Source organism: Muscardinus avellanarius (assembly GCF_963383645.1).
Source record: "Muscardinus avellanarius genome assembly, chromosome: 6".
NCBI lineage: Eukaryota > Metazoa > Chordata > Mammalia > Rodentia > Gliridae > Muscardinus > Muscardinus avellanarius.
The window spans coordinates 70,531,957-70,544,344 of record NC_137791.1 but is presented as its reverse complement, the minus strand read 5'-3'; the positions used below and the strand labels follow the sequence as shown (position 1 = coordinate 70,544,344).

General features: G+C 43.8%; 1 protein-coding gene across 1 annotated transcript; it reads right to left on the bottom strand.

Moving 5' to 3' along the window:
• Nucleotides 1–564: 564 nt before the first annotated feature.
• Nucleotides 565–1,583, bottom strand: LOC308264534 (KH domain-containing RNA-binding protein QKI-like; the record flags this gene model as incomplete). The annotated part of the gene is given in 2 exon segments (XM_080697849.1): nucleotides 565–1,487; nucleotides 1,490–1,583. Coding segments are annotated over 2 exon segments (1,017 nt in total).
• Between the last annotated feature and the right edge of the window lie 10,805 nt (nucleotides 1,584–12,388).

Below are 12,388 nucleotides of genomic sequence, written 5' to 3'. Positions count from 1 at the left end.
GCAGGCAATGTAACAAAGGCTGCAACTTCTGCCCTTTGAGGGCACTGTGGTGACTAAACAGCATATCAAATTTTGAATGCTTTTGAAATCACTTCACCGAAGGTTCATGCATGATGCATCATCACACAGTACATTCAGAGAGAGCTTTGACTTTGCTATGAGAAGAAAGATTCCTAGAAGTCTCTCACAGTAACTGCCTCTGTCACTGAGTAGTTAAGGGCATCTGTCTCCCCTTCTGAAAAGAGGCCTTCTTACCGTTCGCTTAAGGTGGGACACTGGAAGATGAGCGGTGCTGTGGGATGAATTGGGCCTTATTGCTTTACTACTATTCAGTGCAGGTTCTAGAACCACTTTCACCCAAACAGAAGAGGGGGGAAAAAAAAGCCGAGTTGGAGGACAATTTCTTTGTCTTTTGTTTGGTTAGATGGTAAGACGAACGGACAAGTGCCCCAGCTCGCTGCACTGATGACGGGCAAGCAAAGGCAATTACCAGTTAACTGATCAGCAGGCAGGCATGGTCAGGTCATCATTGGGTGAAGAGATCAGAGGTCAGAAGGTCATAGGTTAGTTGCCAGTGGCGGCTTGGTCTGCAGTCACAATCCTTTGGTAAAGATGGACACACATATTGTGCCTTTGAACTTTAGTAGCCACCGCACCTAAAACACCACTGGGTTCAACAGGGTACTCAAGGATTGATGTAGCTGTCGCCAACGTGTAGGGGTATTCATAGGGTGTGTAGATCAACCCAGCCTCAGGCCCTGGAGGGACTATTGCAGTGGTTGGGTGAGGAGTTCCATTTGGCATGACAGCGGTCTGTATCTGTCTGATCAAAGGCATTATGGTAGGACCAGCAGGCGTAGGAGCACGCGGGGCAGCTGGAGGGAGGACAGGCGCAGGCCCAGTTATGATCCTTGGAGCAGCCTGGGCTGTCGCTGCAAGAGAAAAGGCAAGGGCTGATGATTTGATGTTGGCATCTCTGTAGGTGCCATTCAGAATTGCAAGCTCCATCAGCGGCATCTTCTTCAGGTTGTCTTCTTCTGCTGCAGGTACCAGTAGTTTCTTCACTTTAACTGCTCTCTTCAGTTTGATTTCTGCTCTGTTCTGAGCATCTCTAACAGTGATTAGTACATGTAAATCTTCATTGAGATGCTCCCAATTGGGCTTGCCTCTATTTTGCTCTTCCTTCTTTGTATCCCTCATTGAGCCTTTGCCTCGGACCATTATTTTACATCCTGTTTCTGCTTCAAGTTGTTTAGCAGTAAGTCCTCTTGGTCCAAGGATTCTCCCAACAATATTAAAATCTGGGTATTCTTTGACAGGCACATAAAGTTTCTCTTGTAACTGAACAATAGGTCCCACAGCATCAGGCAATTCTGCACTCCTTTTCTCTGTACTGCCATTTAATGTGTCATTGTACATGTCTTTCCGTGCTCTGCTAATTTCTTCATCCAGCAGCCGCTCCAGGTGGTTGAAGATGCCGCAGAGATGGGCAGGCTGCTCATGAGCTTCTTGTGGTTTATCAGCGGCATCAGGTGATCCGGCGTCGGCTTCGGCTTCTCCTTCGCTTCCATATCCCCGACCATATTCCAGGCTGCCGCCTCGCCGCCCCGATTTTTTTTTTTTTAATATGAGAGAGCAGTACATGTCTTTTGCAAAAGCTGGCACCCCAAATTCCTAGCGGCAATGCATTTTGTCCTCCCTCCAAAGGCAGAGGTCCACAGCTTCACTCCGGAGAGCAGGCTCTGCTGCTCCTCATACACCCTGGCCACCCGCACTGCGCGGAGGAGCGCGGTGGCCATGAGGGCTGATGAGTCCCAGAACACACTGCGTGGCGACCCATCCCGGTCATGCTAGGCTCCCTCTGAAACCCCCCACACCCTTTTACCACTTAGAATGTTGACCAGAATTCCCGAACCTGTGTGGCAGGAGCAGTCTACTTTTGGAGAGATTTCCTCAAAAGTTCAAGGTGGACTGGACTTGATCTGTCTGCCCCTCCTAACTCTGGTTACCACCACTGCCGCTGCCACCACTGCCATCTCGGTTCTCTCCTGAACACCTTTCCCACACTATTTGTTTTCCATAGTTCCCGAGCATGTGTGACAGTAGCAGTATACCTTTGAGGGTATTTCTTTAAAATTATGGAGTGGATTTGATTGCATCTCTGCTTCTACCATATAGTGACTACCTCTTCTGCTGCCCCTGCCATCTCAGTTCTCCTCCGAGCACCCTATTCACACAGCATGTTGTCCCAAATTCCTGAGTGTGCGCGGTAGTAGCATTCTACCTCTGGGGCAATTTCTTCAAAAGATCAAGGTGGGTAGAATCAGCTCTCTGCCTGTTCTGGATACTGGCTGCTGTCATTGCCGCTGCCTCCACCATCTCAATTCTCTCCCCAATACTTTTCCCACACTGAATGTTGTCCAGAATTCCTGAGCATGCGCGGAGGCAGCATTCCACCTTTGGGGCAATTTCTTCAGAAGATCAGGGTGGGTTGGATCATATCCCTGCTTCTCCCAAATGCTAGCCTCCACTACCGCCGCCGTCGCCACTGCCACCGCCTTCCTCCTAGTTCTCCACTGGTCTCTTTCCTTACAGATAATGTTCAGAATTCTTAAGGATGCAAGGAGGGAGAGGTCCCCCTTCACGGGGATTTTTTCCCAAAAGTTCCATTTGAATTGGATAGGATTTGTCTGCAATCTCCCGAATCCTGGCTGCTGCCGCCGCCATCTTGACCCCTCTCCAATATTTATTATTTTTTTAATACAAGAAAACAGTATGTGTGTTTTGAAGCAGTTGTGGGATCAAGCACTTAGTAGCAATGAATTTTATCTCCCTTTTAAGAGCGGAAGCCCACAACCTCACCACGCCAAGCAGGAACTGCTGTAGGAGTGCACCAAGGTCCCCAGCGCAGCACAGAGGTGCTGGGCTTCTCAGGCCATGGGGGTAGGGGAGTGGGCTCGGCTTCCTGCCTGGCACTGGGCTGCCCGGGACACCATAAGCTGAGCTGCCCGGGAAGCCTGGCTCAATTTCCCACTGTGCGCTGGGCTGCCTGGGACTCACTGCTCTGAGCTGCCTGGTATGCTGCTTGGCTTCCCGCCGGGCATTGCTCAGCTCCCTCCACCAAGCCCAGATCGTTTTTTCTTACAAGGTCTGTTGTTAGGAGTCCCCAGCATGCGTGGCTGAAGTGGTCTTCTCTCTAAACTCTTCTGGGGTGCTCTTCCAAAAATCACTTTTTTTGCATGGCTTGCACCTCCTTGTCATCCTGCTTCCAATTCTCCCGTTATCCATTCTCTCTCCTGGTTTCTAGATAGGAAGTTACAGCTGGAAATGCCGCCCTGAGTTGTCCCAAGCAGATATTAACCCAAATACTGGTATCCAGGGCTTCTCTGAGAAATGCATGTTGTTTTTGGCGGCTGCGGTAGCAGGGGTGACCGTGGCTGCCACCATCTTGAATACCGACTATCAAGGAAGTCTATTTAAAATGATGATTCAGTTGGGCATGGTGGCGACGCTTGAAATCCCAGCATTTGGGAGGCTGAGACCGGAGGATCACGGTTCGTAGACAACCTCAGCTACTTAGTGAGGCCCTTTGCAACTCAGTGAGATCCGGTTTCAAAATAAAGAATAAAAAGTAGGGCAGGGGGTGTCGCTTGGAGGCCAAATGCCCCTGGGTTCCATCCCCAGACCCGCAAAAATAAAATAAAATAAAATAAAATAAAACAAAATGATGATTCAAGTATTGGTATAGGTGACCTTGCAGGGTATGGTGGTGCATGCCTGTAATTCCAGTATTTGAAGGGCTGAGGCAGGAAGGATCACTGGTTTGAGGCCAGCCTCAGCAACTTAGTGAAGTCCTATTTCAAAATAAAAAATATAAAAGGGCCAGATGTAGCGGTGCACGTTTGTAATCCCTGTGCTTGGGGGGTTTGAGACAGGAGAATCACACAGGTTCGAAGCCAGCCTCAGCTACTTAGTGAGACCCTGTTTCCAAATATAAAATGGGTCTGGGAGTTTTAGCCCTGAGGTAGAAAGCCCCTGGGTTCCACCCCTAGTACCACACACACGCGCGTGCATACACACACACACACACGTATACACACACATACACACACACACACACACACACACACACACACACACATATATATATATATATATATATATATATATATATATATATATATGGACTGGGGTTGTAGTTCAGAAGTAGAATGTCTCTGGATTCAATCCTCAGAACAAAAAAATGAAATAAAATAGAAATAAATTTTTAGGATTTTTGTTAGGATTGGATTTCCTAGGGGTCAAATTAAACATATCTTTAGGGCATCAGAAAACCTGGGGCAATAAAAATGAAATAAAATTTTGGAAAGCAATTAAATTCTTTTCTCCTTAAATGAATGTAATCCTTAAGAGAAAGAATCACAATTATATTGGACTTCTTAAAATCATCGGCAAATGGAGGGGCATGCTAGGATAGTATACCATATGTTTTCCCAGAGTGCTGAGGGCCTCCAAAAATGTCTGTTTGGCTCTAGTTATATTTTAAGACCAGCTGTTTTTAGGTCCTTCACCTTTACAAAATGTTAATCCATTTGTCTTTTTATCCTTCTGTAATGCCTGGAGCAGGGTAGATTACTCAGCCCATGTATTTTTTAACTAAATAAATAAACAGATATATGAAAACAGAATCATAAGTCTCATATTCACAATTTTGGGGTCTCTAAGCTGAAAATCAGGAATACCAACATACTTCTTCCCTTTCCCTTCCACCAAGTGTCTTTAAGAGATGTGTTTGCCTGAAAGGACCTGGAAGAAAGAAGGAGGAAAAATAGCTCCTCTTTTTTAGGTTCTTTAAACCATGTGAGTAAGAAAGGCTAATCATTCCCTTTGCAGCAAAAATACTGAGAACTGCTTTGGTAATATTGCCATAAGAAGAAGGCTGCAAATCAGAAAATATAACAAATGGCCAGATGGCGATTTCAAAACTTGTTTTTGACATATACAAACAGATATTTGAAATTAACTTCTGACAATAAATTAATGATAAAGCCCAAAATGACTACTACAGACATCGTGTCCCCCACCAGAAAAAGTAATATTAGTAGCAATGTGTGTGTGTGTGTGTGTGTGTGTGTGTGTGTGTGTGTGTGTTACTAGGGATTGAACTCAGGAGCATTTTACCTCTTAGCTACACTCCCAGCCCTTTTTATTTTGAAACAGGGTCTCACTAAGTTGCTGAGAGCTTTGCTAAATTGCTGAGGCTGTCCTTGAACCTAAGATCCTCCTGTCTCAGTCTCTCAAGTGATTACAGACATACACCACCATGCCTTTAATCACCATGGCTTTATTTTTATTTTTTATTTTTGGTGGTACTGGGGGTGGAACCCAGCAGCTTTCTACCTCTGGGCTATACTCCCAGACCTATTTTATATTTTATTTGGAAACAGGGTCTCACTAAGTTGCTGAGAGGCTCATTAAGTAGCTGAGGCTGGCTTCGAACCTGTGCGATCCTCCAGTCTCAGCCTCCCAAGCACTGGGATTACAAGCGTGCGCCACCACGCTCGGCCTTAATCACCATGGCTTTAATAACACAATTTGAAACTGATTACAAAATAATAAATAAATTTTCTTAAATACTCCAGTCTTGCCGGGCGTGGTGGCGCATGCTTGTAATCTCTGTGCTTGGGAGGTGGAGACAGGAGCATCGCGCAGGTTTGAAGCCAGCCTTGCTGGCTTAAGAAACCCTGTTTCCAAATAAGATGTAAAATAGGTTTGGGAGTGTAGCCCAAAGTAGAAGGGTTCCATCCCCAGTACCACACACACACACACACAAAAAAAAAAAAAAAACAACAACAAAAAAAAACCCAAAAACAACTCCAGTCTTAGGTTGAAAATAGATTTTCTAGTTGTACTTTTCTTTCTTTTCTTCTTTTTTTTCTTTTTGCTAAGGATTGAACCCGGGATCCCCCTCATGCTAAGCAAGTGCTCCACCACTGGATATACCCCCAGACCTTGGTAGCAGAAGAAAAAGTCAGCATGTGTGTTGGCACACGCTTATAATCCCAGCATTTGGGAGGCTGAAACAGGAGGTTTGCGTTTCGAGGACAGTCTCAGATACTACTTAGTGAGGCCCTTTGCAACTCATTGAGACCCTGTTTCAAAGTAAAGAATAAAAAATAGGCTGGGAGTGTAGCTCGGAGGTAGAATGTCCCTGGGTTCCACCCTGCGTACCACAAAGAGAAAATAAAATAAAATAAAAAGTTATATATTCATAGGATCTTAAGAGTCACTCCCACTAAATTTAAAAGACAACTTTATGTTGCAGGTATATGGGTTTTTAAGAGATTCACTAGGTAAGTAGTTAACAATATAATTCTTCCTTGGCTTATGCTATTACAAAGTAAGATTTTAGTGACTATGAGAGTTTTATTTGTTTGTTTATTTGGGGGTTTTGTGGGTGCTGGGGATTAAGCCCAGGGCTTCAAGTGTGCTAAACAGATGCTCTTCCACTGAGCTACCCTTTCACTGACAATTTTTTTTTTAAAGAATGAGAGCCAAGCGGGGTGGTACACATCTGTAATCCCAGTACTTGGAAGGATCAGACAGGAGGAGCACAGGCTTGAAGCCAGCTGCAGAAACTTGTGAGACCTGTTTCTTAATAAAAATTTTATAAAGGGCTGGGGCTATAGCTTGAAGGTACAATGCCCCTGGGTTCAGTTCCCAGTACCAAAAACCAAAAACAAAACCAGAAAGAAAGAAAAGAAAAAGGAAGAATGACAGAAAGAAAGAGGTGGGGAAAGAAAAACAACAGGGTTGCAACACTGAAAGATGTTCTGTATTACAAAATTACATACCACACCCAGGCTAACTACAGAGAACCACGGCCCAGAACAGAGGACCAGGGAACCTGAGCAAGGTTCTTGCCATAATGAGCAAGGATGAGATTACGGGTGGGACACCTTAGGGGTGGGGCTGGAGAAAAAACACCTTGCCTGGCTTTCCTTCACTGACTGGGTTGGCCAACAGGTGTGTGTGTGTGTGTGTGTGTGTGTGTGTGTGTGTGTGTGTGTGTGTTGTGTTACTGGGGATAGAACCCAGAGGCATTCTACATTTGAGCTACACCCCCAGCCCTATTTTTAACTCTTCATTTTGAAGCAGGGTGTCACTGCGTTGCAAAGGTCCTCACTAAGTGGCTGAGGCTGTCTGCAAATGTGATCCTCCTGTCTCAGCCTCCCAAATGCTGGGATTACGAGAGTGTGCCACCACACGCAGCTTGGCCAACAGTTTTCTAGTTAAGAAAACAGGCAGCATTTTATCTCATTGCATGTATTTTTTGTGGTATTTCCCATTATTTGCTTGGCTTGGAAAACTCACATTTGATGAAGTTCCAAGGCTTTTTAGGGTTTCTAGAATTCATTACTCCCTAAGGATTTAAGGGTTTGAAGGACTGGGGATATAGCTTGGTAATAGGATACTCACCTCACTTGTGTTGGGTTCACTTCCTAACACGGCAAGAATAAAATAAAATAAAATAATAGCCGGGCGTGGTGGCACACGCTTGCAATCTCAGTGCTTGGGAAGCTGAGACAGGAGAATCCCAGATTTGTGGCCAGCCTCAACTAATTAGTGAGGCTCTCTACAACTTAGTGAGGCCCTGTTTCAAAATAAATAATAATAAAAAATAGGTGGGGGTGTAGCATGGAAGTAGAATGCTCCTGGGTTCCACTCCTAGTACTGCAAAATAAATAAAGAAATTAAATAATAAATAAATAAAATAGTTGTATATGATGTGGCTGGTGATGCTAATTAGCCCCAGCCTGAAGTTCATTAAAAAAAAAAAAAAGCCAGGCCCACGTGGTGGCGCACGCTTGTAATCCCTGCGCTTGGGAGGCGGAGACAGGAGGATCACGCAGGTTTGTAGCCATCCACACTAGCTTAAGAGACCCTGCTTCCAAATAAAAAAGTATAAAAATAGGTCTGGGAGTGTAGCCTGGAGGTAGAAGGATTTCCAGGAACCCCAGTACCACCAAAATAAATAAATAAATAAATAGATAAATAAATAAAATAAAAAGTAAAAAATAAATAAATAAAATAAAAGTCCCAGTATTTGTGAGGCTGAGACAGGAGGATCCGATGTTTGCCAATGTTTGAGGCCAGCCATAGCAGCTTAGTAAGAATCTCAGCAACTGTTTCAAAATAAAAAGGGCTGGGGTGTAAGTCAGAGGTAGAACACCCTTTGTTTCAATCCCTAGTACTACACAGATAACACACACACACACACACACACACACACCACACCCAATGCAACAACGTTCCTTGAGTCTCACAAAGAGACACTGAACGCTCCTCTTGCCAGTGTAGAGACTAGAAGGTGCGACACCCTTTCCATCTATAAAGGCCACAGCTGACGCTCCTGTAGCAAAGGGCAGGCAACATGAGGAAACATCATAAACTGTTTAGAGAAGGTCTGTGTGGTGTGGAAGCCTCCAGCTATGAGGACCTAATGACCCTGGGAGCACTGTCTGGTTTTATGCTCAGGTTTCAGGAAGGATGGACAGTGACATGATCTCATGGAAAGAGACGGAGGGAGAAAAGAGGCGAGGCCCCCACGCACTGCCTCCCCGCCTCTCCGCAGCGCTCCCTCCTGTGGGGCGTGCGTGGGGCAGGACCCCCTCTGGAATGAGTCTTTAGGTGAGAAGGCACAGGACGGAGAGTGGCTTTCCAGGTTTCATGGCTTGCTCTGCGGCAGAGAGGTTTGGTTTCAATGACCTGATTGGGGGAAGAGGAATTCTGGTTTCTATGACGTACTTCAGGGGAGAAGGAAAATACTTTGAACTGAAAGAGGTTAGAAAGGCCTTGCTTCCGCAGCCTTCCCATCTCTTTCAGTTTGAAGATCTAGGAGGACAAAGCATTGTGGTTTGGGATATCATGTTCCAAACCCCAGCACTGGGTTATTGGCATTATGTTCAGAACTCAAGAGCAGTAAGGTGTAGATGGAGGGAGGTGTGGAAGGACCAGAGCGGAACAGGGAGCCCTGGGTCTGGTGCCAAAGTGGAGGGTGCGTCCCAGAGGTAAGCCAACCTCAGAGAGGAACCGCAGGAGCAATTTCATAGCAAGTGAAGGGACAGAAGACCTAAGCAGGGATGGAAGGCAAGAGGGTGGGTTTAGCAGAGATTCATTACAGGTAAAAGTTGGCAGTGTTTAAGAACTGGGTGGAGGATCAAGACAGGAAATGAATCACTTAGTGGACTGTTAGGTAGGCACACTGTGCTCTGTACAAGTAATACCTCAATAGTTTCCAGGCAGCAGGGTGTGGTGGCGCACGCTTGTAATCCCAGCACTTGGGAGGCTGAGACATGAGGATTGAGGCTTGTGGACAGCCTCAGCTACTTAGTGAGGCCCTTTGCAACTCAGTGAGACCCTGTTTCAAAATAAAGAATAAAAAATAGGGCTGATGGTGTAGCTTGGAGGTAGAATGCCCCTGGGTTCCATCCCCAGTACTAAAATAATAATAATAAAAAAAGGATTTTTGAACCAAAGGAATTTGTTAGTTTAGCAGAGGTTAAAATGCCTTTCATTTCCTGTAGGTGTGACTCACACAAGCTGTATTTTCTATCAGAAGAATACAAAAGGATTTGTTCTTGGATATGGCAGATACAGGGAAATGAGATTACTTATTACAGAGAAACGTTGCTTTGTCTTTTACCATTCACACATACCATTGAATAGAAAACTCAATATTGGAGCTGGGCATGGTGGCACACGCCTGTAATCTTAGTACTTGAGAAGCTGAGACAGGAGTCTTAGTTGCCTCAGCAACTTGGCGAGGTCCCTCAGCAACTTAGACCCTGTTTCAAAACAAAACAAACCAAAAATAGGGTAGAGTGCCTTAGGGTTCAAAGTCCAGTACCAATAAATGAATCAAGAAATAACTCAATATCAACATAATAAATACTACCATATTTCATAAGACTAGTATGTAAGTAATAATCACTTTATATCTAGGTCACTAAATCAAAAATGTAGGCCATCCCTGTTTGGAAGTGCTGGCAACCTGGGAGGCAAGACAAAGCACATAGCTTGTACAGAAGATACCTTTAGGATCTTACAGAGCAAAGAGGTTTTCACATTCTAGGCTGCTTACTTTGTGGATCTGGGGTAATTCTCTTAATAATTCTGTGGTTTATTGAGTGCTTCGTATGTGCTGCACAAACTTTTCTGGTCTTTTTTTTTTTTTCTTGCAGAACTAGGAATGGAACCCAGGGGCATTCTACCTTCAAGCTATACCCGCAGCCTGATTTTTTAGTCTTTATTTTGAAAACAGGGTCTCGCTAAGTTGCAGAGGGCCTCACTAAGTAGCTGAGGCAAACTTTACATTTTGATGATGAATATATCAATGTATATCTTTTTTTTAACAATTTTTTTATTGAACATACATAGTATACATTTACACTATATTTGGTGCCCTCTCCCCCCCTACCCCATTTTCTCTTCCCCCCTCCCACCAATGGTTGTCCAGGTTAACCATATCTTATTCATAATTTTACACATGTTTAGGTATAGACCCTCATTAATCAAGATCGGCCTTTCTCCTCTCCTATCTTTCCATTAAAACTTAGCTAGTATTTCCCTTCTAATATCTGGAGTCCCACTGGTATCCTTTGTGTTTTCTAGTTTGGGCATATTAGAGGAAACATGTGTATCTTCTCCTTCTGTGCTTGGCTGATCTCACTTAACATGATGCTCTCCAGGGCTTTCCATCTTCTTGCAAATGATATAATTTTGTTCTTCTTTATGGCTGAATAGAATTCCATTGTGTGTATTTCCCACAGTTTTGCTATCCATTCATCTGTTGATGGTGATCTGGGTTGGTTCCATATTTTGGCTATTACAAATTGTGCTGCTATGAACATAGGTATGCATATGTTGCTGTATTTCTCTGAATTCAACCCCTTTGGAAAGATACCCAGGAGTGGTATAGCTGGATCATATGGTGGATTTATTCCCACCTTTCTTAGGAATCTCCACACAGATCTCCATAGTGGCTGAACTAGTTTGCACTCCCACCAACAGTGTAAAAGAGTTCCTCTTTCCCCACATCCTCGCCAGCATTTGTTGTTGTTTGATTTCTTTATGCTTGCTACTCTGACTGGGGTTAGATGGAATCTCAGTGTAGTTTTGATTTGCATCTCCCTGATGGCCAGTGATGAAGAACATCTTTTTATGTATCTATTGGCCCTTTGTATCTCTTCTTTTGTGAAGTGTCTATTTAGTTCATTTGCCCATTTCTTGATTGGGTTGTTTGTTTTGCTAGTGTAGAGTCTTTTGAGCTCTTTGTATACTCTGGATATTAGCCCCCTATCAGAATGGTGGCTGGTAAAGATCCTTTCCCATTCTGTAGGCTTCCTCTTTAGGTTATTGATAGTTTCCTTTGATGAGAAGAAACTTTTTAGTTTGATATTATCCCACTTGTTTATTCTTGCTTTAATTTCCTGAGCTTTGGAGGTTTTGTTGAGAAAGTTACTGCCTGTGCCAATATGTTGTAGTGTTGAACCTATGTTCTCCTCTACTAACTTCACAGTCTCAGGTCTAATTTCTAAGTCTTTGATCCATCTTGAGTTGATTCCTGTGTTAGGTGAGATATAGGGGTTTAGATTCATCTTTTTACAAATGGTTAGCCAGTTCTCCCAGCACCACTTGTTGAAAAGGCTGTCTTTTCTCCAGCGTATGTGTTTGGCCCCTTTGTCAAAGATTAATTGACTAAAGATGTTTGGGTTTGTTTCTGTATCTTCTATTCTAATCCACTGGTCAGTATATCTGTTTTTGTGCCAGTACCATGCTGTTTTTACTACTATTGCTCTATAGTATAGTTTGAAGTCTGGGATTGTAATGCCTCCTGCGTGTTTCTTGTTATTGAGAATTGCTTTGGCTATTCTAGGTCTTTTCTTTCTCCATATGAAGTTCATGATTGATTTTTCTAGGTCTCTGAAGAATGTCACTGGTATTTTAATGGGAATTGCATTGAACCTATAGATCAGTTTTGGCAGAATGGCCATTTTGATGATATTTATTCTGCCTATTCATGAGCACGGGAGATCTTTCCATCTTCCAAGGTCTTCTTCTATTTCTTTCTTTAATGTTTTATAGTTTTTGTTGTAGAGGTCTTTTACATCTTGGGTTAGGTTTATTCCTAGGTATTTTATTGGTTTTGAGGTTATAGTGAATGGAATTGTTGTTCTTGTTTCTTCCATTGTGGATTCGTTGTTGGCATAAAGAAAGGCCACTGATTTCTTTAGGTTGATTTTGTAACCTGCGACTTTGCTGAATTTGTCAATCAGCTCCAGAAGTCTTTTGGTTGAGTTCTTTGGGTCTTCCAGATAAAGGATCA